The following is a 27339-nucleotide window of genomic DNA, read 5'->3' as shown; positions in this document are numbered from 1 at the left end:
AGTGACATGTGTCTTTGGGGTCACATTTGCCAGTCTCAAGGCCGGTTAAAGGAGGAGGGTTGGAATTGTGAGTTGGCAACAGTGACCCTAACACAGACAGCCGCAGTGCATTCAGGAGAGAAATGGAAACTGAAGTATCAATCTTATTAAACTGGTATTGATCAATATCAATTCCAACATTATTATCGATATTATCCATACTTGTATCGGTCCGCCCACCACTAGCATTTGGGTTCCTGCGCTACACGCGGACACACTTGAATTTAACGGCCCTTCCCATAAACCATATTCCCCTTCTTTTGCCTACCCTTTGACCCAAATTACAATTAAGGCTAGGGAATATAACATACAAACAGCCAGTTTGAGACAAAATACTGTTTGTAATTACAGTGATCCCCCGCTATATCGCGGATTTTCCCTCGACGCATCATAGTTCTCTGCGATGTGTGTGTGTGTGTGTGTGTGTTTGTATGTATATATATATATACAGTATATATATAGTAACATAATATGTAATGAATGTATATATATGAATTACATATATGTAATGCATAACATAATAAATAATAATAATAGCATAACAACATAATAATAATATGTATATATTATATATATGCGTTACATAGGCTATTATTATTATTATTACTATTAGGTTACTCATACCCTTATCCCGACATCCACATATTATATGTGTTTACAAATTGTGTTTTAATAAGTTTACATATGTTTAAATCATGTGGGAGGGGTATTTTAAACCTTAAACAATATAAAAAAAATGTTTATTTATATGGTCTTTCTATATCGCGGATTTTTACCTATCGCTGATGGGTCTGGAACGTAACTTCCGCGATAGGCAGGGAATCACTGTACATCATTAATTAAAGCATACCTCAGGATTTCCCAGTACAACAGGGAACACATTTACATAGGATTAATTTATCACTTTTGTTAAAGGGGGAAGGGCCATCACCTTGGGAAAAATGGAACGGTAAATTTTTTTATATCTGACTGATCACTCTGCCAGTGTGACCCCCCCTGGTGCCAGATCAGTATGTCCTCTCTACTTGATGATTAGTGGATTATTGACTGCAAATTATTTTTCATGTTCTCTAGCTTCTCTTGGGGCAGCCTGCCTGGGGGCCTTGTACTGGTGTCAGTCCCCCTTGTTTTTGTCCAAAATGACCTACAATCAGAGCAGGTAATATTTAACGTATTTAACAACGTATGCATGGAGCTGAGCTGTAACTCTGGAGCTGTTTGATATTGAAGCTGGCAGTATGCAGCAGAAAGATTAGGCAAGCCAACTGACGCAAAAGGTTTAAGAAATGCCCTGTAGCTGTGAGAAGGTTTACTGGCTTTCTGCCATGTATGCTTAGGAATGTGGAGTTTCCCGTCCAGAATGAGCTGATTTTCCAGCACACATTTGCAGGAAAATTTTGAGAGGGAAGAGGTTCACTTCATATGACGCTGTTATAGAGATCACTCACATACATACACACTCAAAGAGGAGGACAGAACTGCTGGCTACATACCCCCTACTCAGGCGTGTACGTCAGGTAAGCGACACTTCTGAACCACCAGTGAGTCACTTTAAATTGCAGGATAGGGACTAAAATGCTGTTGTGAGATGGTGGTTTGGGGCTCTGCGGCTGTGGGATAGGGTTGGGTGTAGGTTTCGCCAACTACCAGAACATGGCCCTTCATGCTCGGCTGCCTGGGGGCTGATTATGCTCATTTCCTAAAGGATCAGCCTTACCTGGGTCTCTGTATAGACCTGTGTCAGGCAGAGGGGATCTGTGTTTTCAAGTAACTTGTTTACTCATGCCGAGATGGTTTCAAACTGTGTGACTGACAGATGTTTCGTCCAATGGGACAGTTTGCTTTCTTAGCCCAGGATGAGCAGCCTTAGTGGAGATGGACAGTCACCGGAGGTGATCAGCCGGAAAGCCCAGTGAGTGTGCGCTAAGATAATGTCTCCAGCAGCACCCTTAGAAATGGGATTGAGGATTGTGTGAGAGTGACAGTAACTCCTCACAAGCATGAGATAATGATATTATCTGGTTTGGTGTTATTTTGAAGTTCTTTTTATATGAATAGGAATCATTAAAAAGAAACAAAAAAGAACGTCATAGACTGAAAACAAATGCCACTGTGCGTGTTTCCTTCCCTCTTGGTGGTGATGAAATCTTGATGTTTACATCTCTGCAAAACCTGTTACTTTGCTTGTAAAGAGCTACACCCTTTTCCTGTAAGCAATTGAGTGATGCCGAAAAACAGGTTATTCTCCATCGTGGGACCTCATCGATAAATGTTAAAGCAGACAAATGAGATTGAAGTTTTTCTGAGGATATAGAGCAAATGTGCCAGTGTTAAATTAACACTGCATGGTGTCTATATGTGTCCACATAATTTAGTGTTACCTTTAACACTTTACAGTGTACAGTAAGTGTTGTTTTTACAGTGTTAATGTTTATTAACTCTTAAAGTGCTCAATTTACAACCTAGAGTGTTAGGACAATGTGTCTCCACCTCTTCCCAAATTGCAAGCCCAAATGGGTGGCCCATATCTGCCCTATTTTAATGTACTCTCATTTGAACTCATTTGGGCATTCAGCTGCTGTGTTTTACTAACCCACCATAATAAGAAAGACTCAGACTAACATAGCCTTTTCTCTTTTTATGCAAGTTTTTAGTTCAGCTCTTAATAACCAAAGATCTGTGCTTATGTAAATTGAAGAACATTGAAATGTATTTATTTAAGCATGAATAAGATAATAAGGTTTCTTCAATCAGGATAAGAAAGAACCAGTCAAGCTCAGCTGAAAACTGCCTGTGGTATAAAAGTATGTGAAATGTATGGCACCAGTCACCAAACAGAGATTATGAAGCTAGATTGTGTTAGACTGCATAACATAATTATTTAGCAGGGCTGAAAAAAGGTAAGAGCTATCTTAATGACTGAAGGAGTGTATTTCCGCTAAAGCAGATATAATGGGTGGTGGCCTTATTGCTTTTAGACCACAACTTGCGATAGAAGAACAAATCAAATCACTTTGTCATTTAATATTAAGATTTTCATTAAGCTTAGTTTTTAGAAACCCACACAATCAAGAATGGTATGGAACCGATATTAGTCTTTACCACATTTCATTATTTGTTTTTCTGGTTTGGTGTTTGCTAATTAGTCTCAGCAGTGTAGTTGTTCTTATATATGTGCATCCCCAAAGAAATCTCAATTGCAAAAGTACATATGATCTTCCTAGAAACCCTAGGCTTAGAAAAGAAACAAAATGATTGGCTTTCCATAGCATTTTCCTCCCAGCCAATGCCTACTCTAGTTAAACCATTTTGTTCTCATGCCTTATTCATCACAATCACGGTGGCTTTAAAAAAAATAAAACTATTAAGTCAAAAACAGTACTGTGTCATGCTATGCAAATATACATACAGCACCATTGGTCTACAGGGGAGTGGGTGGTACCAGGAGCTGCACAGAAAAGGGTATCGCAACTGTCATAACACCTTTCCACATATGTTAATCATCCAAGGGTAAGACTGGCAGTCAAATATAGTCCCACACCATTAAAATCTATACCAATCTGGAGACATGTGCTGTACATCTCCCAGAGTTTTTTCCCTGACCTAATAGCAATATGCTATAAGACCACAGCTCTCCAATCTTCAACATCAGTCTGAATCGAGCCAGCAAAGCTTTAATATAAAACAAGAAAAAGCTGTAAGGTCCTGTTTGGTCAGAGTCTTTCTCATGATGGTGGGTAAATCTGGGATGGCTCTTCTGATCCTCATGACGTCTTGTGCGCATATTAAAATGAGGCAGATATGTGGAGGTGGAGACTCTTTGACAACACTCTAGGTTGTAAATTGAACACTATAAGAGTTAATAAATATTAACACTGTAAAAACAACACTCACTGCACAATGTAAAGTGTTACAGGTAACACTGAATGATGTGGACCCATATAGACACCATGCAGTGTTAATTTAACACTGGCACATTTGTTGTGTACGTCTTTACGTCTGACTGTATTGTGTATATTCACATGGTGACTGATCACTGGAAGGTGTAATTGTGCGTTTATGTCTCCGAACATTTGAGTATGTGTCCTCTATTTCTTCCTCTAGGTGGACGTCTGAAAGAGAAGACAGCATCTATTTGGACAGCGAGAGCCCAGATGTGCTAGCAGAAGGTTTTGCCTCCGAGGCCACACTGCCAGTCAAATCCGGATTTCTGGAGAAGACTCCTCCCCAGGGGTGTGTTTGTCCAGGGTGTCTCCACTGCCGGCCTTTTCTTAGATGTCTTCTTCCTTGGTGGTGTATGTGGAAGTGTGTTGATGTTATGCTACACTGGGCTTTAAATAAAGCTGCAAATAAATGATGATGATGACACAGACATTTATCGATCCCTGTGGGGGATCCTGTTTTTTCCCTACTTCATCTTGATCTCCCTGACACACAGACACTTATGTAGGTGAGCGCAGGCTAGGCAGCAAAGGGCATACACCTGCAGTGATGCCCACGGAGCTGGGGGGGTTAAGGGCCTTGCTCAAGGTTCCATGGACATTTGATTATTCTGCTGCATCTTGAACTAGTGACTTTCCAATCACAGATCAGAGGCTCTCATTGGGATAAGCCACTATGCCTGTAATTGGAAGGTCACATGTCCGTGGGCCCTTGAGCAAGGACCTTAACCCCCAGCTCCATGGGTGCTGCACGCTGTCTGACCTTGCGTTGTGACACCCCAAGCTTGATCTCACCTGTATATGCATCTCATGGAGGGCAAGATGGGGTAGGGGAAAAGTGAATTTTCCCCACAGGGATTAATGAAGTATTCTGTTATGTGATTTGTTGTGTTGTGATGTCATGTGGTGGTGTTTGTGATGTCATGTGGTGGTGTTTGTGATGTCATGTGGTGGTGTTTGTTGTCTTTTCATGTTGTGATGTGCTTTGTTGCTTGGCTATCAGGGGCCTGCCTTTCCAGAAACGTTGGGTACAGCTGGATGCTGAATACCTGAGATACTTCCAGAATGAGAAGGTACAAATGCCACACAAACGCAGGACATGCCGGTCCACACAGACACTCACAGTGACAGCACAGGTTCTTGCACACACCGGACACGCAGACCCTCAAAGTGATGGCACAGGTCCACACAGACACTCACAGTGACAGTACAGATCCACACAGACACTATCAGTGATAGCACAGGTCCACACAAACACTCACAGTGACAGTACAGGTCCACGCAGATGCTCACAGTGACAGCACAGGTTCATGCACACACCGGACACGCAGACGCTCACAGTGACAGCACAGGTCTATGCATGCATTGGACGCAGAGATGCTCACAGTAACAGCCCCTCTCTGATGTAGGATGTTTACTCCAAGCGAATGATCTCCATCAGCTCCATGGTCAGCATCGTCCCTGCTGGTCCACAGAAGTTTGAGGTGGCCACAAAGAGCAGGACCTTCGTGTTCCGAGCACAGAGTGAATGTGAGTTTGATGCGTCAGGCAGATCAGAGCCTATATCTGGAGGAGAAGCAGAAGTTAAAGTGCTCTGCATGTCGCTTTGTGTCTCCTCCAGCGGACAGGAATGAATGGTTGTCCCTGCTGCAGAACATGGTCCAGAAACGTTACAGCAGTGCAGGAATGACCCCTGAACCCTCCAGTCCTGCGCTTATGCATGGCAACCTAGAGCTGCGTGGAGTCCACAGCAAACTATATGTCACTGTCAATGAAGACAAGCTCATCCTGTACAGAAACGTGGATGTGAGCGCAGGGGGGGGGGGGGGGGATTCTATCTCTGACTCTGTGATTCTGGGACTCTGTGACTGACTCTGGGACTGTTCCCATGTAAGAATGTGAATGTTCCTGCATGCTGTGCCTTCTGGTATGTTAATTTAGCTGTGCGTGGGTTAGCTGTGTAAGTGTATCTGTGACTCTGTGTCTGTGATTGTGGGGCACTGTGACAGTGGTTCCGTTTATATATAAGAATGTTAATGTTCCTGCTCACTGTGCATTCTTGGATCTTAATGGATTGGCTGTGTGTGTCTGTGACTGTGTGTCTGTTTACATATACGAATGTGAATGTTTCTGTGTGCCATGCATTCCAGTATGTTAATGTATTGGCTGCACGTGTCTCCGACTCTGTGACTCTGGGTCTGTTTACATGTAAGAATGTGAGTGTTCCTGTGCGCTGTGCATTCTGGTACGTTAATATGCTGCTTGCCTCGCTTGTACGTCACTTTGAACAAAAGCGCCTGCTAAGTGTGTAATTGTAAATGTATTGGCTGTGTGTGTCTGTGTGTGCCTCTTCATTTCCAGGAGTACAAGCTGGGAATCGGCATCACGTCCATACAAATGAAGCTGGGGTGCGTGAAGGATGCTGACAAAAGGGCGTTTGACCTTGTGACCCCTTATAGGGTGTTCAGGTAGGGTGTCTCCATAAATACAGCAGTTTTTGGTGCGTGGGTGTGTGTGGGTGTATGATTATGTGTTTATAATCCTGTGTGGACAGTGCCCCTCCCCCCCCATCCACGAGTGATACACTTCAAAACCTACCGCTGATAGCCGAAACCGTGAATAATAGCAAATCATCTGCAGACCCCATATATGTGATAATAAAGTTTAATTTGAATGAAAAGGAATCTGATGTTTCAGCATAATTCACAAAAGACGATGTAGCAATGAAAAAATACCACGTATCAAGGGATGACATGTAAATTTTTTGAAATATCATGTGTCAAGGCAAAGAAAATCATGCTTTTTATACCCCACAAAGGACGAAAGGAAAATAAAAAAATATATAGTCGTTAACACTTTAATTATGGCCATGTTTTTAGTAATTTATAAACACATCCATAACAAATAATAATGCATTCATAAAGCATTATAAACATGGCTATACATATTTATCAAAAGGCATAACACATTATATCCATGTGTATTATGCATTATGAATGCTTTATGAAGCTCTCATCTATATTGCACTGTAGATACCTTTATAATGCATTATAACAGTTGGTAAAAGCTTTCAGAATGCTTTGTATTGCATTATAAAGTCACGCATTACAGATAAAACTTTGTAAGGCAGTCATTATGCATAATACTCATGGTTATGATGTGTTATGCCTTTTTGTAAACATTTATAGCCATGTTTATAATACTTTATGGATGCATTCTAATGCATTATGAATGTGTTTATAAAATACTAAAAACATGGCCTAAAGTGTTACCACGTAGTCTACTATTACACATTTTACAATGAAAAATTTTGCATGATGTACCTGGACATAAGCTGTAATGAGAAAAAAATGTTTTATAATATATTAGCTTATTGTGGGTATTCATCGGCTTACAGCCTGCATTTGTTTGGTGTGTAGTTTGAAACTTAGGAACCTTTTCTGGAACTAAACTTTTTTGATAATACTTTACTTCCGGGGGCACAAATACTTAGTAGTAACTCAGTTACTGCTGAAGTACAAATCATGAACAAATATAGTTGCTACTTAAGATAAAAGATGCATAACAGTTCAATGATGATGAACAAACCTGAGATCAGTATTTCACTTAAGTTATTCATTACTTGTTCTTTCAGTAGTTCACCGCATTAACAAATTTAGTAACAAATTTTCTAATTGCGTTATGATTCATTACTGATGAATGAACATGAGATCAGTATGTAACTAAGACTGAGTTTGTAGTTAATACAAAAGTAAGAGCATAATACTATATTATTTGTACCCCCTCAAGTAAAGTGTTACCACTTTTTTTTCATACTGAAACTGCAGATATGGGGGTTCCACTGTATAATCCTGTGTGCAGAGGTGGAAAGTTCAGGTCCAGAAAGTACAAATCTACACCGATGTTTTGTTTCAGCCAACCAGTTGAGTACTCTGTGACTGTGACACTTTATACTGGACTAGTGGGTTGGTCTGGGTTTGAACCTTCTGGACCTGAACTTTCCGATTCTGCCTGTGAGCATGTAATTTAATTCTGTGCCTGTAACGCTGTGTGTGTGTATACATATGTATAATCCTGTTTGCATATAACCCTCTGTTCATAACTATGTACCTTCCCCCCCCCCACACACCCCACAGCTTTGTGGCAGAGTCAGTGCCGTTGAAGGTCACCTGGATGAAAACTATAGAGTTCGCCATTTGCTCTGCTCTGTCCACTAACACTCTGGTCAATAAAGTCTGGGCCCAGGAGTCCAATCGTTTCTGTGCCGACTGCGGGGCAGCATGGCCTGAATGGGTGTCCATCAACCTCAGTGTCATTATCTGCAGCTACTGTGCAGGTTAGCAGCTGTGAGCCCCTCCCTCGGTCAAACACACAGCCCCTCCCCTACCCAAACACACAGCCCCTCCTCTACCCAAACACAACTGCCCCTCCCCCAGCTACACACATAGCCCCTCCCCCAACCAGCCACTCAGCCCCTCCCCATACCATACACACAGCTGTTTCCCCTACAAAACAAAGAGCCCCTCTCCACACCAAAACCACTGCCCCTCCCCCAGCCAAACACACAGCCCTCCCCTCCCCACCTGGCTCAGATGCCTTGTGGCCTGACTTGACCTGGCACACCATATAGAAGACCTTAATTATGTCATTTCAGTAATTGAAAAGGACCCAAAATATATGCAAAGTATATGTTTAAATATATTGTATTACCTAGATTCATCTTACTCAGAGGTGCACCTACTATATTATTTAGAGATGACCATTATTCAGAGCTGACCGTTGTTCAGGGCTGACCGTTATTTGGAGCTGACCATTATTCGGAGCTGATTGTTATTGAGGGCTGACTGTTATTCAGGACTGACCATTATTCGGAGCTGACCATTGTTCAGGGCTGACTGTTATTTGGAGCTGACCATTGATGTGCACTATTGGAGCTGACTGTGTGTTGTGCACTATTGGAGCTGACTGTGTGTTGTGCACTATTGGAGCTGACTGTGTGTTGTGCACTATTGGAGCTGACTGTGTGTTGTGCACTATTGGAGCTGACTGTGTATTGTGCACTATTGGAGCCAGGGACGGATTATGGGTTGTGTGGGCCCCTGGGCAAAACGTCCGCGAGGGCCCCCCCCCCCCCCCACCCCCCACCACCACCACCACCACCAGCAGCACCCCCCCTCCCCCCCGCCACCACCACCAGCAGCACCCCCCCCCCCCCACCACCACCACCAGCAGCACCCCCCCCCCCACCACCACCACCAGCAGCACCCCCCCTCCCCCCCGCCACCACCACCAGCAGCACCCCCCCCCCCACCACCACCACCACCAGCAGCACCCCCCCCCCCCCACCAGCAGCACCCCCATCCCCCCCGCCACCACCAGCAGCAGCACCCCCCCCCGCCACCACCACCAGCAGCACCGACCCCCACCCCCCCCCGCCACCACCACCAGCACCCACGGGCCCCCTGCACCCCAAGGGCCCCTGGGCAGCGGCCCTGCTGGCCCGGTCCATAATCCGTCCCTGATTGGAGCTGACTGTGTATTGTGCACTATTGGAGCTGACTGTGTATTGTGCACTATTGGAGCTGACTGTGTGTTGTGCACTATTGGACCTGACTGTGTATTGTGCACTTTTGGAGCTGACTGTGTATTGTGCACTATTGGAGCTGACTGTGTGTTGTGCACTATTGGAGTTGACTGTTTTGTCCCAATCCTGATGTGTCTCCTTCCCAGGGCAGCACAGGCGCCTCGGTCCCTGTGTCTCCAAGGTACGGAGTCTCAGGCTGGACCAGAGCGTGTGGACGGATGATCTCGTCCAGGTAGGTATGGTCCAGACAGCACTTCCCCCCGAATCACCCCTCCACTGCGTGCAGCTTGGATGTGGAGGGCTGAGGAGACTCTCTGCCTGTCCTGCAGGTGTTCCTATCGCTGGGAAATGGCCGAGCAAACTCATTCTGGGCTGCAAATGTGCCCCCTAGTGAAGCACTGAGCCCCTTCACCAGGGAAGAGGACCGCAAGTCCTTTATCTTTGCCAAGTACCGCCAGGGGAAATACCGCTGCTACCACAAGCTCTTTGGCCAGCAGGAGACTCTCAATAGCGTAAGTTTTTTGTGTCACCCACCGCAGAATCCTCCTCTGTTTCTCTCTGAGCCCTTCTCCATGTCACCTTCACTGTAGCTCCCTCCTCCCTCACCTCCATGAACTCCCCTGTCCCGCCCTGCAGGCTTTGTGCTCCAACGTGCAGACGGATGACATCTTGGAGACCCTGTCGCTGCTCTTCTGTGGGGCTGACGTGAACTGTGACACGGGTCACTCAGACTTCCCCTCTCCCATGTCTTTGGCCAGAAGTTGCAACCAGCACCTACAGGTGGAGCTTCTGAGCCACAATCAAAACACAGGTGGGTCGTCCCATCAGACCCCACTGTACCGCCAGACTGACGTGCTGAAGAAATCTCAGAGCCTCAGTGTAGCTGTGCTTTTCACAGAGGTGCCCCGCTTGGAGGTGGAATACTCCATGGATGGGCTGGAGGAATCCCCAGCCTTGCTCATGTACTGCGGGAACCTGTACAAGACGGGCTCGACCACACGGCCAATCACTGAGCAGAAACCCAGAGAAGGTGAGCCAACCTCTGTCACCTTGAAAAGCGGCATGTGTGAGGTCAGGCTGATGTCCGCTGGCTCTGTGTGTGTGTCTGTGTGTGTATGTGTGTGTATTAGGTTTATATTACATTGTGGGGATCAAATGTCCCCCACAATGTGATAAAATCATATTATTTAGACATTGTGGGGACCATTTTTACTGTGAATACTATCAAAAAACTAAAAATGCCAAAAGTCTCGTATTTTGTTTGGTTACTTAGGGTTAAGGTTGGGGCTGGGAAGGGGATACGGTTGTCATTCTTGAGATTAGGGTTATGCTCATGGAAATGAGTGGAGAGTCCACATAAAGATATGAATATGTGCGCTGTGTGTGTGCATGTGTGTGCTTCCCACTGCAGAGTTCAAACCCCGCTGGTGCATCCTGAAAAATGGCAACCTGAGCTATGGAAGCCACAGAAGCTCCGCCCCCAGCAGGCAGCTGAGCATGGTGGGGGTCCAGTGCCTGTCCGTCGATGCCCCGGGGAAACATGGGTACCTGTCGCTTCCCTCCCTTGTGTCCCCCTGTAAAATCTCTGCTCCCGTTGGTGGGGGTTTTAAGACTGCTTTCCTTTCAGCTATGAGCACACTTTTGAGATCTGCACAGAATCGGACCGTCTGTACCTTTTCGGAGACGATGAGCCAGACACAGTACGGGAATGGATCAGGTCAATCACCAAGGTAACCACAGCACTGTAACAGCATCAGACTTGTGGCTCTGTAGTGTTACCCCTGTTTGGGGGGTGAGCTGGGGTTTGCATGTCCTAGCATGGTAATGGCAGCAATTCCGTGTCCTCGGAAATAACTTCTTGGACAACAGACTATGGAAATTAAGCAATGAAAACTTCTAAGCCAATGAAGCCGGATAACCATGCTGAATTTTACATTAAAAGTATGCGTAACCAGCACTCACTGTGCCCCAGGCGTTCCTCCCGACCAGCGCACAGGACCTGGCAGAAACGGCCTTCCGGCGTGTTGGCCGACTCAGGTACCGTGCTGGGCTGATGCAGGAGATCTGCAGGCTGGGCTGGTTTTCTCTAGCGGGCACCAAGCTTTACGGGCGGCTGGCAGATGGCTCAAAGGAGAAGATCGAGCTGTGCAGGCTTCAGGAGCTCTGTGAGTGTGTTTCAGTGTCCGTCAGTGTGCCTCAGTGTCTGTCAGTGTGCCTCAGTGTCCGTTAGTGTGCCTCAGTGTCCGTCAGTGTGCCTCAGTGTCAGTCAGTGTGCCTCAGTGTCTGTCAATGTGTGTCAGTGTGCCTCAGTGTCCGTCAGTGTGCTTCAGTGTCCGTCAGTGTGCCTCAGTGTCTGTCAGTGTGCCTCAGTGTCCGTTAGTGTGCCTCAGTGTCCGTCAGTGTGCCTCAGTGTCAGTCAGTGTGCCTCAGTGTCTGTCAATGTGTGTCAGTGTGCCTCAGTGTCCGTCAGTGTGCTTCAGTGTCCGTCAGTGTGCCTCAGTGTCTGTCAGTGTGCCTCAGTGTCTGTTAGTGTGCCTCAGTGTCCGTCAGTGTGCCTCAGTGTCCGTCAGTGTGCCTCAGTGTCTGTCAGTGTGCCTCAGTGTCCGTCAGTGTGCCTCAGTGTCCGTAAGTGTGTACCTCAGTCTGTCAATGTGTGTCAGTGTGCCTCAGTGTCCGTCAGTGTGCCTCAGTGTCTGTCAGTGTGCCTCAGTGTCCGTCAGTGTGCCTCAGTGTCCGTCAGTGTGCCTCAGTGTCTGTCAGTGTGCCTCAGTGTCCGTCAGTGTGCCTCAGTGTCCGTAAGTGTGTACCTCAGTCTGTCAATGTGTGTCAGTATGCCTCAGTGTCCGTCAGTGTGCCTCAGTGTCCGTCAGTGTCCGTCAGTGTGCCTCAGTGTCCGTCAGTGTGTACCTCAGTCTGTCAATGTGTGTCAGTATGCCTCAGTGTCCGTCAGTGTGCCTCAGTGTCCGTCAGTGTGCCTCAGTGTCCGTCAGTGTGCCTCAGTGTCCGTAAGTGTGTACCTCAGTCTGTCAATGTGTGTCAGTGTGCCTCAGTCTCTGTCAGTGTGTGTCAGTGTGCCTCAGTCTCCATCAGTGTGTGTCAGTGTGCCTCAGTCTCCATCAGTGTGTGTCAGTGTACCTCAGTGTGTGTCAATATGTCAGTGTGTGTCAGTGTGCCTCAGTGTCCGGCAGTGTGTGTGTCAGTGTCCGGCAGTGTCCATCACTGTCTGTCAGTGTGCCTCAAGGTCAATTCATATTTCAGTTTTCCACGTGAGCTTTTGAGAATGTGCTCGTTTTACATTTAGCCACGGCCAGTGCTGCATACAGCAGTGACATTCCATCAGACCAGGAGAGGGCAGATGTATTGCAACAAACACAAATTCAAGCAGTCGAGTCAAGCCGTCAAGTTGACGTGCCAACCATACACAAGTACATAGTGCTGTACAATCATAAAATGTGTGAAACAGAACATGGTAACTGTCATAAAATGTAAATTAAAATGCATGCACTATAGGCGCACGCATACATAAAAGAGCCAATGTTAAATTAGACAACAATGAAATTAAAGGAAGGAAAGGTCTCACTTTAACTACTGTTCAAAAGCCAGCATGAAAAAGTAAGTTTTCAATAACTATTTAAAAGTGACTAATAAGGGGTCCAACCGAGTAAGGAAGGCCTGATCTTAGATCAAAGTCTTAATTGAATAAAAGCTTGAAATTTACAAATGAGAGGAGGCCATTTGGCCCATTAAGATCGTTTGGGGAGAACTTAACTAATAGCTTAAAGCTGTTAGAATTATATCTAGCTCTGATTTAAGAGAACCCAGGGTTTTAGCTTGCACTACACTAACAGGGAGACTATTCCATACTCTAACTACACACTGTGTAAAGAAGTGCTTTCTCAAATCCAGTTTAAAATGTTCTCCCGCTATTTGAACTAATATTGAAGTAACTATTCGCTTCAACAGCATTCATACCTGTTAGTATCTTATATACCTGCATCAGTGAGCTGACACAGACACTGTGGGAAGGCAGATACATAGAATATACATGAATAGACTATCTGCACATAATCTAGCAGCAGGATTGCAGCAGCGGAATATAAATGTGGTATGTAAAATATGTAACATGAAAAGAATTATGCGTGTAAACTGCCTGTAGATAATAATACTGAACATCACCTTTCTGTATATGATTACAGTATGTCAACTATGCAGCATAAATAGACATGGTATATAAGCTACCTGTACATAATATAGTGTGGTATAAGTGTAGTAGAGCAGCAGGTAATGTAGCAGCAGATAACAAACATGCCAGTATAAGAAATTTAAAGTGGCTGGTTGTTAAAGTTAAATTGAGTTCAATTAAATTAAGCCTTAAATTAAGTTAAAGAGTTGATGTTGCTCACTTGGTGAGGAACTGCAGGGTGTTCAGGAGTCTTACCGCTTGTGGGGGGAAACTGTTACAAGGGCTGGCTGAGCTGTGGTACCTTCTTCCAGATGGGAACAGTCCATGGAGTGGATGGAAGGGGTCTTTCACAATGCTGGAGGCCTGGGGGATGCATTGCTTGTGAAAGATGTCCTGGATGGAGGGGACAGAGGTCCCGATGGCTTTTTCTGCTGTATTTACTATCATCTGCAGGGACTTGCGGTCAGGAATGTTGCAGCTCGCAAACCAGGTAGCGATAGAGCTGGTCAGGACACTCTCAGTGGTTCCCCTGTAGAATGTGGTGAGGATGGGGGGTGGGAGACTCGCCTTCTTCATCCGGCTTAAGAAATGCAGTGGCTGCTGTGGCTTTCTAGGCCAGTGAGGTGGTGTTGAGGGTCCAGCTGAGATCATCCATCAGGTGAACACCAAGAAATTTGGTGCTCCTAATGGTCTCCACCTCTGAGCCCTTGATGTACAGTGGGGTGTGGACAGCACGGGCCTTCCTGAAGTCAACAATCTTTTCTTTCATCTTGTCCATGTTCAGAAACAGTCCACTACTTGCTCCACTTCTTTCCAGTAAGCTGCCTCATCACCATTGCTAATGTGGCCCATCACCGTGGTATCATCAGCGAACTTGATGATGCTGTTAGAACTATATTGTGCGTTACAGCATGACTAACAGTAACAGCAACACTAACAGCAGCAGTCAGCAGGTTAAAGAGACGTGGGCTGAGCACACAGCCCTGTGGAGTACCAGTGCTTAGCTTGATAGTCCTGGAGGTCATGTGGCTGATGCATACTGACTGGGGTCTCTCGGTCAGAAAGTCCAGGACCCAGTTGCATAAGGAGGTGTTGAAACCCAGCAGTCATAACTTCCCAATTAGCTGCTGTGGGATGGTGGAGTTGAACACTGAACTGAAACCCATGAACAGCGTTTTAACATGAGTCCTTTTTGTCCAGGAGGGTGAAGGCCAGGTGCAGGGAGTATAATATGGCATCCTCCATGGAGCGGTTTGGGCGGTAGGCAAACTGAAGTTGGTCGTGTCAGGCAGAGCGTCCAGTTTTCTTGTGCTTTATGACCAGCTTCTCATAGCACTTCATGATGACAGGCGCTATTCGGCGGTAGCCGCTGAGACAGGAGATGGTGATCTTCATAGGCACAGGAATGATGGTGGTGGCCTTGAAGCACCAGGGAATGACATCTGCTAGCTGGTCCCCTCACTCCCTGAGCACCCGGCCAGGACTGTTGTCTGGTCCTGCAGCTTTGCATGAGTTCTCCCACAGGGTTCGCTTGACGTGAGCCGTGGACAGACACAGCACCTGGTCATCAGGTGGGGGGATGGTGTTTGTCGCAGACGTGTTGTTTGTTGCATCAAACTGTGTGTAAAACACATCAGGGGTGGAGTCATGTCATATGGCTGCGGCGGGGTCTTGTAACCAGTGATGGTCTTGATGGCCTGCCACATACACCTTGTGTCACTGAAGTGCCTGTGAATCCTGCACCCAAACCTGCTCTTTGCTTCTCTGATGCCTCAGGACAGGTTTGCCCTCACTGTCCTGAGGGCTGCTTTTGTCTCCTGACTTGAAGGCAGCATCGCGAGCCCTCAGCAGCGCGTGCACCTTTGGTGTCATCCAAAGTTTTTGGTTTGCACGATTGATGACAGTTTTGCAGCAGTTAGATCTTCTATGCTTACTGATGTAGCCGATGACATACTCCTCCATGGTCAGTGTGCTGACCGTAGGTAGCTTGAAACAGTCCTGCAGGGCTGAGACTGCACCCTCTGGCCAGACCCTGATGTGCCTGTGTAGTGAAACAGGTAAACTTCTATGAACAGTTTTAAGGTTATTAGTCAAGGCTTGGGCAGTATTACAGTAATAAGGCATATCGCGGTATTTTGAAATCAAATCCTTATGACAAAATAAGCCATTATCAGTGTGCCTCAGTGCATGTCTGTGTGTCAGTGCATGTTTGTATGTGTCAGTGTGTGTCAGTGCATGTCTGTGTGTGTCAGTGCCTGTCTGTGTGTCAGTGTGTGTCTGTGTGTCAGTGCCTGTATGTCAGTGCGTGTCTGTTTGTCAGTGCATGTTAGTGTGTCAGTGCGTGTCCGTGTGTGTCAGTGCCTATCTGTGTGTCAGTGTGTGTCTGTTTGTCAGTGCATGTCTGTGTGTGTCAGTGCCTGTCTGTTTGTCAGTGCATGTCTGTGTGTGTCAGTGCGTGTCTGTGCTTCTGTATCTTTGTTTCATTATTAATCTTGTATCTCCTGTCAATCAGCTGTTCAGCAGGACCAGAATAGACTGTTGTTGGTGGATAGAGGCAGGTAAGATACAGATGCAGACAGACACTGACACACACTGACATGCAGTGGCACACTGACACATAATAATGTACACAGATAGACAGACAGACACAGTATCACACACAAACCACTTTGTTTTTCACTAGGGGAACTTCAGAATCCACACTTACTTCAATGCAATGCGTAATTTCAGACTCCTAGCTAAACTATAAATAAGATAAATGTGGATCACTCAGCCTTGGGTATTTCATTTAATGGAAGAAAACAGGAATTTTCCAAGAATCACTAGATTGTCGGGTCTGTCCTTGGGAATGTTTGGCAGGATGCTGTCTCTAGAGAGTGAGAGGAAGCTGGACATCCAGGGCTGGATAACGGACATCCAGCAGGCTGCATGCCGAGCCGGGGACTCCCTCACGGAGCAGCAGCTCACCAGTGGCAACATTCCTGTCATCGTGGAACGCTGCATCAACTTCATCATGCAGTTTGGTGAGGAGCAAGGCCCAGCATGGCCCAGCATAGTGAAGTATGGCCTAGCATGTCCCAGCATAGCTTAGCAAGACCCAGCATGGTGAAGTATGGCCTAACATGTCCTAGCATAGCTTAGCATGGCCCAGCATAGTGAAGTATGGCCTAGCATGTCCCAGCATAGCTTAGCAAGACCCAGCATGGTGAAGTATGGCCTAACATGTCCTAGCATAGCTTAGCATGGCCCAGCATGGTGAAGTATGGCCTAGCATGGCCCAGCATAGCTTAGCATGGCCCAGCATAGTGAAGTATGGCCTAGCATGGCCCAGCATAGTGAAGTATGGCCTAGCATGTCCCAGCATAGCTTAGCAAGACCCAGCATGGTGAAGTATGGTCTAGCATGGCCCAGCATAGCTTAGCATGGCCCAGCATAGTGAAGTATGGCCTAGCCTGTCCCAGCATAGCTTAGTAAGACCCAGCATGGTGAAGTATGGCCTAGCACAGGGGTCGGCAACCTGCGGCTCTTTGACCACGTGGCTGCGGCTCTTCTCAGAATGACAGACGAATTCACATTTTCACGTCTTAACATATTATGATAATACTTTCGTAAAGATAAATCATTTATTTATGGGTTAATATTGTTATTTTTCATTTAGATATTTCTTTAGCTATATGTGAATGAGGCGGTCCGTCGTGCGCTTCTCTGATGTCTTTACTGCAACATTTACATCTTCCTCAAAGTCATTCTCTATGAAGAGATTACATCTCCAGTCAAATGGTATGCGCTGTTCCGCATCTGAGAGATTTAAAATTGCACCCCCTGCCCCGAATTTTTTCTCTGTATTTGTACTTTTGTATTTGTGTTAAATGCATATACACACTAGAGGTCAACCGATATGGGTTTTTCAATAGCTGATGCCGATGCCGATATTTAGGAGTCAGGGTCAGCCGATGGCCGATATATGCTGGTGATATTTTTTGGCCGAAAAATTGGATGTTTTCCCCTCTATTTGCATGATAAAATATGACATTAATAATAACAAACGATACACAAAATTTCTCAACTTAGCATTTATTGAACACTGACTTGTGTAAAATTAAATATAAACTTAAATAACAAAAACACAATGCAACTTGTAAACAACTTAAACTTATAAACAATAAAAATAGCAGCATCAGAATCTCTTTAGCAGCAAACTCCTTCTTCAGCTCTCAAGCTCACCAGCCTGCAGCAGATATCACACCTGGCTTTTCGTGGTGTTGGATTGGTGAAATGCTGCCATACAGGATTAGATTTTTGTTCAGCCATCAGACAGCAATTACTAAAACAGAAGAATAAATGCAAGGTTAGAATTTTTATTATAGTGCCTTCATCTTCAATTCATTCTACAATTCCAGTATTCCATGCACATTAAAACAATTACACTGTAATACATTTTGAAAGAAAAAAAACACTAAAGTGCATCATGGTATGATGAGTAGTGTACAAGGCCCAAAACCTTTCACTAACATGTTGTTTATGTTGTTAGCAGACAGATAGCTCACAAGCCAAATTCACAATCAGAATCTAGCGATCTCGCAAAATAAAATAAAATAACTTTGTCGTATTGCACAGCCTTGTATGCAAGGACAACATAAGCCCCTAGTGATTGTGATGTTGTCGACGTATAAGCCCGTATAAAGGATAGACATGTTTAATGAGGAAACTGCGCAAAGTTGTGCACTTTTTATCTAGACGTCTGACAAATTGTTCGAATCTCCGGTCTCAAATGCAAAAAAGTTGCACAGAACGACCATTGTCAGCATCAGCTCAAGTGAATGGTAACCACGCTTTCGAACAAACAGTTTTCTCCGCCATGCATTGTTCTTAGCAGCTCTGTGTCTCCGTGGACGGCGCTGTCTGTGATCGGGGCAGAGTAACGCAACTCTCACACACGCTGCAGTGTTTGAGAGCTGCCTGCTCTGCCCCACACACTCACAGAGTGAAACTCTCCGACACAAGAAAAAAACATAACTGATAACATCGGGCTGATATGGTAATAATTAAAATGTTAACAATTAAAATGATAAAATGTAACTCTAAGCTATGGAAAGATTTCAGGACAGCATCCATCAAACACATGCGTAGTGTTACATTTAAATGCGTCCTTGTGCTTGTGTGCATTTGCGTGTGAATCAGGGCTGACATCGCAGGGGATCTACAGGAAGTGCGGCGTGAGCTCCAAGATATCCGCCATTCTTGAGAGCTTCCTGCAAGATGCCCGCAACACGCACCTGAAGGAGGGCGAGCACCAGGTGGACAACGTGGCTGGAGTCCTCAAGAGGTTCTTCAGGAACGTCAAGGAGGGCATCTTCACCAGCCAGGGGGCCCCTGCCTGGCTACACACTATAGGTGTCTTCATGTGTCTGATGGGACTTTTAGAAGATTTAAAAAAAAAAACCTGGGCGAATGTCCCCCCATTCTATGCCCAGTAGTCTAACCCGACTGTTACTCTGTGACAGAAATAAAAGAGCAAAGTCAGAGGATTGCACAGTACCAGACTCTCCTGAACGCTCTACCGCCAGTCAATAAGGCCACCCTTCGAACCTTGATCAGCCACCTGTACTGGTGAGGACCTACCACTCTCTATCTATTATATCCATTTTTCCAGACACTGTTGCCCTCTCAGTGGACTGTCTCTGTCCTGTGAGAAGCCAATAGACTCTGGGTATAAAGACAGCATTGGTAGTTCTTACCTGAACAAGGAGTACATAGGTTTTCTTGTCTGAAGGATGGTTTGAATTTAATTCCAGAAATCTGTATAAAAGGACTGTATTCTTCTATTGTCCATGCTGAATAAATTTCCTTTTCATTAAAACTTAGACGTAACAGTTTTAAACAAGTCTCTGTTGATTTTCACTTGTTCCAAAGCATTCAGCATTCTTCAACCACAAACCAGATGAACCAACACAACCTGGCCATTGTATTTGGCCCCACTCTGTTCCAGACTGACGGCACCAACAGCACCGGCAGCCGAGTCATAGAAGAGCTCATCCAGCACTATGTGGCTGTCTTTAACGTGAGTGAGGGACAAGCAGTGTCAGGCAGAGGGCAGAGCATTTATAACGTGAATATAATATAATTCTGGGCCATCACTGGGCAGACATATGCCAAGTGCCATAACAAGGCAAAAGGTACTTTGATAAAAGTGTCATTTGTGGCTGAAAAAAAACATACTGCCCCCACAGCTTGGGAGGATTACTACAGTTGTATAAATCTGTGTTTTTTTCTCACAGGTCAGTGAAGAACAACTGCAAAAACAGGTGGATGAAGTGGACTTCATCATCAAGACTAATAATAGACCCATGGAGGTCAGTAACGGAGCTGCTCTATCTGTTAACAGAGAACACCAGCTAATGCTTATTTACTAAATTCACTGGATGGTTTTATTAATGTAACACACCATTGTGTGTCTGTACTATTTGCCTGGACCAGAGGAAGCCAGACCCAGGATCTGAGATGATCTTCACGGTGTTCCTGGAAGAGGCAGGCCAGATAAGAGAGCTGCACATCAAGGTGACATGGTGTCGCTTCGCCCGTGTGCTCCAAGCCATGGTGCATGTTTCAGAAGCTCTGTGTCTCACCAAAGGTTATGTTCTGAGATGGCGTATGTTCTGTCTTTGGCTGTTGCACTCCTGTCAATTCATTTACCTGGAGTGTCAGGTGTGATTCCACTGAATGAAAAGCCAGGGTAATGTAGACATTGTAGATGCACTTTGGGAAAGATGGTAGGTTCAGGTACATTTAGAAAAAACCATGGAAATCAACAGGTCAAGTAATCAGCCATCTTCACAAACAAATATTGCGAAAGATTTTTCAGATAGCAACAAAACTGAAAAATATTCACTTACCTCCGGAAAGAAGGCAGTTGTATAAGATCCGTGGATCATGTGCATATCATGTTCACAAACATAGCTGTGCCATAAGAGTCTATACTCCGTGGTTGTGCCTTATGAATTGATGCTCTGTAGTTGTGCCTTATGAGTCAATGCTCTGTAGCTGTGCCTTACGAGTCAATGCTCTGTAGTTGTGCCTTACGAGTCAATGCTCTGTAGTTGTGCCTTACGAGTTTATGTACCGTCACAGTGCTTTACAATTCTGCTCAGCTGACACCTTCCCCATGTAGGTTACCCACAGATTTCTTCTTTCGCCGTCCTCTTGGCTTTAACTGAATGATTTGTGAATGGGGCTGCCTGGGGAAGATAGCAGCCAATCACAGGCCACTATCAGCTTTCTTTCTACCTTGCCAGGTGTGTGCCACCCTCAGCGCCGCCGCCATGACCTCAGAGATGCTGGAGAAGCAGAGGATTACCCCACAGGAACGGGACTACTGGAACAGCTTTGAAGTGAACAAGACTGAGGACACAGGTGTGAGAACAGGGATGCCAGGGAGAGCTGCAGAGAGACAAACAGTGAATTAATGCAATGTAACCACAGTGAAACATAAGCGTACTTATCATTCTGGTTGCATGCTGTGGGCAGGTCCCAAGTGTACCTGTATGCTAATTAACACCTTTGGCCCCACCCACAGAACGTTCACTGCATCACCTGGAGAAGGTGTTTCCCCTCTTGAACTCAGGCAGCACTCTGGTGATTAAGAAGGATGATGCCATGGAGACCATACTCACATACCTGGGTATGTGACCTTTGCCTGGCCACACACACATTCAACATTGGAACAAGCAGCTCCATTTGTGCTTTGAAATGTTCAGCCTGTCCGACCGTACAGAGTTCATCTGGACAAGCTCTACATGCGTAAGAGATTGTGAAGAACTTACCCTGGGTCTGATTCTGTTTCCTGGGATGCTGGCACTACAACTGTAATGTGTAGTTGTAAGTTAGAAAGGTGCTACATGCCCTTGCCAAACCCCAGAGTGATAGAGAATGTAATCAGAATAAGTCCTGTAGACCCACAGAAAGGGATAAAAGTGCTTCTGTTTTTGGTTCTTCTGCAGCCAGCAAAACCAACATCTCAAAGTATAAGGCTATGAAGGTCAGGGAGGACCGAAATATTATACCTAAGGGCTTCCAAGACCGCTACGTCACCCTCAGTGGTACCACAATCAGGATCTACAAGGAAGCACAGGTAAATTAGGTAGGAGAGGCCATGTGGGTGGGGTGTTATGCTGTCTGTCCTTACCAGCCTTGTGCTTCTCCATGGGCTGACAAGCAATCTTCAGGGAAAATTCCTCAAGATACCTTCTGCTGGTTACGTTCCTGATAGCGCACTCCTCAGGGCATGTTCCTCAGGATACCTTCTGCTGGTCACATTCCTGATAGCATGCTCCTCAGGGCATGTTCCTCAGGATAGCTTCTCCTGGTCACATTCCTGATAGTGTACTCCTCAGGACATGTTCCTCAGGATACCTTCTGCTGGTCACATTCCTGATAGCATGCTCCTCAGGGCATGTTCCTCAGGATAGCTTCTCCTGGTCACATTCCTGATAGTGTACTCCTCAGGGCATGTTCCTCAGGATACCTTCTGCTGGTCACGTTCCTGATAGTATACTCCGCAGGGCATGTTCCTTAGGATACCTTCTGCTGCTCATGTTCCTGATAGCATATTCCTCAGGGCAAGTTCTCAGGGCTGCATTTTCAAGGATGATCTCTGTTTCTTCTCCTTCACAGAGCACCCGACCTGAGTGGGAGCTGCCAGTAAAATCACTGAGTCTGTACCAAGGCATCAAAAAGAAACTGAATCCCCCAACAAGGTGAAGAACCTCAAATTCAGTGTGGATGACGGACTGAGTGATAATTTGGGTGGATCTGCAATGTGAAAGAATCCACCTTGCAGTGGGAGGCATCTTGATTTATTTAAAAAAATATTTTCACACTAACCCCCTAAATGGATTTAACAGGAGAGAAAGAGCGATCCAAGCCTTTCCCTTATAACATGTATCATGAACTACCCTCATTTATCCCATTAAGCAAAAAATACAGCCAAAACGAAAGACTGCAACTGACCCAATAAGATCTTAACAAGATTAGACAAATTAATCGTAGCATTAATACTCCTAAATCCATTTATTTTAATGAGGACTTGTGCTGTCTCTCATTAACTACCTCTACATTCTGCTTCATGGTTTTGAGTATGTTGTCTTCTGCTTAAAATACAGATTCATGGGGTGTGGATTTAAGTATCTCCTAATATTAGCAGGCTTTTTTGTGCTTTTCCTATTAATTGGTATGGAAATCACAAATTGAGCGATAGACAGAGCCCTGCGCAGCTTATTCTTCATACCGTGATGCCTGAACCCTCCAACCTCCCTTCGCCACTATATCTTCGCCCCTGACAGTAGTTGTGTCTTCTCAGGTGGGGCCTCACGGTGGTCAGCAAACAGGAGAAGCGCCAGTGGTGAGTCTGTGTCAAGGCTGCTGCAGATTGTGCTGCAGGATGCTCACAGAACCACAGAAAGGGATAAAAGTGTCGTGACAGAAGCCGTCATGACTCATATGTGGCTGATCTGGTTTTAGGTACCTGTGCTGTGATTCGGAGACAGAGATGAGGGAGTGGATGGCCATCTTTCTGAGCATCCAGGTGAGAGCCTGGCCATTTAAACAGGTTACCTTGACTCATTCTGCACACAGGGAAGTCCCATTAACCTCTGTCATTCTCCTGTCTCTGCTTTCAGTATGACGGTGACGTTTGGCCGGCAAACACACAATAAGCTTCTACCAAGCCTTGTGATCATGGTAGATGTTGATGGGCAGGGGAGGGGGTCCTGGGACATTAACATGATCATAATATGAAGAATATTTCACGACTGTGAAAAGTGTAAAATAATAAAGCCTCCTTGGGCGTAAGCAGGGTGTGATGCTTCAGTATGATGGTGAACTATAGGACTGGAAGGGACAGCGCAGCTTCAAATCAAGCTCTCACCTGGACCCGGCAGCCAAATCCATGCTATATGGCAATCCCAGCTGGGGCAGATGCCCTCATCCATACTGTATTGGAATCCCACCTGGGGCAGACTCCCTCATCCATACTGTATTGGAATCCTGCCTGGGGCAGACTCCCTCATCCATACTGTATTGGAATCTCACCTGGGGCAGACGCCCTCATCCATACTGTATTGGAATCCCGCCTGGGGCAGACTCCCTCATCCATACTGTATTGGAATCCCACCTGGGGCAGACTCCCTCATCCATACTGTATTGGAATCCCACCTGGGGCAGACGTCCTCATCCATACTGTATTGGAATCCCACCTGGGGCAGACGCCCTCATCCATACTGTATTGGAATCCCACCTGGGGCAGACGTCCTCATCCATACTGTATTGGAATCCCACCTGGGGCAGACGCCCTCATCCATACTGTATTGGAATCCCACCTGGGGCAGACGCCCTCATCCATACTGTATTGGAATCCCACCTGGGGCAGACGCCCTCATCCATACTGTATTGGAATCCCACCTGGGGCAGACGCCCTCATCCATACTGTATTGGAATCCCACCTGGGGCAGACGCCCTCATCCATACTGTATTGGAATCCCACCTGGGGCAGACGCCCTCATCCATACTGTATTGGAATCCCACCTGGGGCAGACGTCCTCATCCATACTGTATTGGAATCCCACCTGGGGCAGACGTCCTCATCCATACTGTATTGGAATCCCGCCTGGGGCAGACGTCCTCATCCATACTGTATTGGAATCCCGCCTGGGGCAGACGTCCTCATCCATACTGTATTGGAAACCCGCCTGGGGCAGACGTCCTCATCCATACTGTATTGGAATCCCGCCTGGGGCAGACGTCCTCATCCATACTGTATTGGAATCCCGCCTGGGGCAGACACCCTCATCCATACTGTATTGGAATCCCGCCTGGGGCAGACGTCCTCATCCATACTGTATTGGAATCCCGCCTGGGGCAGACGTCCTCATCCATACTGTATTGGAATCCCGCCTGGGGCAGACGTCCTCATCCATACTGTATTGGAATCCCGCCTGGGGCAGACGTCCTCATCCATACTGTATTGGAATCCCGCCTGGGGCAGACGTCCTCATCCATACTGTATTGGAATCCCGCTTGGGGCAGACGTCCTCATCCATACTGTATTGGAATCCCGCTTGGGGCAGACGTCCTCATCCATACCACATGGGAATCCCGCCTGACATGTACACCCCCCCCCCCCCCCCCAGTAGAATGGTACACTATGTATGTAACAAATTTCATCCTTGATTAACGTTATTCAACTAATATTTTGTTAACTAACCTAGGTATCACATTTTCTTAGGTATAGGTACACCTAGAGGGTACATTGTTCCATCTGCTCTCCTTGCATGTACAGGATACTGCATCTCATCACAGGGAACTGCATCCCATTTTCTTCACTGGTTGGGCACCCATCAGAGAGATTTTTCTCTCCATCGCATTGTCACTTCATCATGCTTGCTCACTGCACTTCATGACATTTTTCCACTAGAATGGCACCCAGAGGGCACCTTATAAGGTTTTACATCACATTTTTCCCCACTGGATTTGCATCCATAAGGGCAACTCCCCCAAAAAGTCCCATATGGATGGACACCCAGTACCCCACTGTATCACATTTTACCCACTGGAGAGGGCACCTCTTTGGGCGCTTTCCTGCCAATTTCACGTACCCTCTACAGCACTGCATCCCATTTTCTCTACTGGAAAGGGCACCCTTTGGGACACTTAATCATGTAGGGTGGCATTAGAAAAAACTTCATAATAGCACCTTCATCTATTGGAAAGGTACTTATAGGAACTATCTAGACTACCTTTCAGGGCACTGCATCACATTTTCTCCAATAGAAGGGCATTCATTACGACACTTCATCACATTTTCTTGCTCATGGCATATCAAACCATCAGCAGTTGCCCCCCACTGTAACCCCCTGACTCCACCAGCGATAAGGACCCTTCCCATCCTTTCCTTGAGCTGCAGAGAAGACTGTCAGGTGTTAATATTAAATCACTTATTTCTGATTTCCACAAAAAAATGAATCACAGAATCCAGAATCATGTATGGCTTTGCTCAATGTGGAATGTATAATGAGTTACAGAAAGCATTTATTGTCCTTATACTGTAATCATATTGCACTGCTTGCACTATTTTATTCCATTATTCTATTATTTTATTTCTACTTATCTGTTTTGCTTAATTTATGTTCTTTGTTCTTATATGTTGTCTGTGAATGCATCAATACCACCAAAACAAATTCCTAGTTATTGCAGTTGTACCTGGCCAATAAAGTTAACTCTGATTCTGATTCCTAAAGTTAGTTAGAATTTGCTTCTGTAATACCAAATTGGGAAAAATTCCATCTTATAGTCTTCCAATGTTAGCGTAATACTTAAGACAGGAAGTTTACGGTATATGGCCCCTGATCTGGGCAGGTCGTGGTGAGCCCACAGGACTCCGCGAGCCCGGTCAGGCCATCAAGGGGTGCTTGCCAGGTGCCGACCCGCCCAACGTCTGGCTCCAGGGGTAGGTCCTAGTAGCCCAATGCTGAGCAGGGCACTCAGTATCTTTTTGCTACAATTCATTGGGATCTGTGTTGGACGATAGTTGCCAGACTGATCCAGGAAACGTAGACCTCCGGTCTCCCAGCTGGCTTGGGAATGTTTGAATTTGCCTCTAAACGAGCTGTGTTAGTCTATGGCAGGAGTCCTCAAACGGCGGACTCCAGTCCACATCTGCACCAATTAACAATATAATCTGCACCACGAGATCATCCACACCCCCAAAAATTGTACCGAGGAGAATCCCCTCCCCCAATTGCCGAAATCTACCAACACCCCCCAACTGATGAAATCTACTCGTTGGTACCCCTCCCCCATGGACTTTGGCTTTGGGTGGCTAATGAAATTTTGAACCTGGGGAAAATAATTTAGTATCCCTGATCTATGGCTTTAGAAAGAAAGGCTTGATCTGCCCTGTCCGGCATGCTGTCACATGAAGATGATAATGAGATTTAAATCAATTAAACTGACTGTTTGCTAGTCCCTAAAAAGTTTTATTTCATAAGTACATAAATATATGTGTGAAAGGCATAAACAGCAGTTTCAAATGACAGCTGGCGGTTCATATTGCCACTTAATTATTTACATACAATCTGTAATTGAACAAGAGGTGTGCTAAGACATCCAGCAACATTTAGATTTTGTACAAATGTTCCACTGCTTGTTAGCTTAGTAATTCTACAATCCCTGGTAGCAACACACAATATTTTTTATTAGTTTTTGAATAACGATATGACAGAAGTTTATATCCTTCAACGTTTGTTAGAATGACATTTTGCAGGCTTTTGTGTGTTAGAATGGGCATTTACCGTTGTTGCTATCTGGGTATTGGTTAGGAAAGGAATAAGAGTACAGGGATAATTATATAAGCAATTCTACGATGCATATGCCTATCCGGGGAAAGAGGGTGCATTGGTAGACCCACTAATTCCCCCACATATACTAAATTAATGTTCTGTACAGTTCCATTCCAAACTCGAGTTTATCTACTTTGCTTCAAATGAAGTCAAGCAGAATTATTTCCCGTACTGAGCAGACGACAAGACAATTCGCAGTTA

At 45.7% G+C, this 27339-nt stretch overlaps 2 protein-coding genes across 2 annotated transcripts; both read left to right on the top strand.

Annotated features, from left to right (window-relative positions):
• Positions 1-1274: 1274 nt before the first annotated feature.
• LOC111857292 (arf-GAP with Rho-GAP domain, ANK repeat and PH domain-containing protein 1-like) lies at positions 1275-26028 on the top strand. Its single transcript, XM_023837981.2, has 29 exons — positions 1275-1556; positions 1877-1951; positions 4144-4272; positions 4984-5053; positions 5390-5510; positions 5602-5786; positions 6342-6448; positions 8117-8316; positions 9711-9796; positions 9894-10076; positions 10201-10375; positions 10463-10594; positions 10976-11108; positions 11192-11294; positions 11537-11729; positions 16260-16305; positions 16607-16770; positions 18929-19141; positions 19252-19357; positions 19661-19808; positions 20026-20100; positions 20225-20305; positions 21040-21157; positions 21321-21425; positions 21745-21875; positions 22418-22500; positions 23103-23144; positions 23264-23327; positions 23422-26028. Exons 2-29 carry the CDS (start codon positions 1896-1898, stop codon positions 23455-23457), a joined length of 3285 nt encoding a protein of 1094 aa, XP_023693749.2. The 5' UTR covers positions 1275-1556; positions 1877-1895; the 3' UTR covers positions 23458-26028.
• On the top strand, positions 23607-26028 carry LOC140582271 (uncharacterized). The gene is made up of 2 exons (XM_072706553.1): positions 23607-23710; positions 23834-26028. Exons 1-2 carry the CDS (start codon positions 23614-23616, stop codon positions 24901-24903), a joined length of 1167 nt encoding a protein of 388 aa, XP_072562654.1. The 5' UTR covers positions 23607-23613; the 3' UTR covers positions 24904-26028.
• Positions 26029-27339: the final 1311 nt, after the last annotated feature.

This window comes from Paramormyrops kingsleyae, chromosome 24 (genome assembly GCF_048594095.1).
Source record: "Paramormyrops kingsleyae isolate MSU_618 chromosome 24, PKINGS_0.4, whole genome shotgun sequence".
Classification (NCBI taxonomy): Eukaryota; Metazoa; Chordata; class Actinopteri; order Osteoglossiformes; family Mormyridae; genus Paramormyrops; species Paramormyrops kingsleyae.
This window is presented reverse-complemented; position numbering and strand designations above follow the sequence as displayed.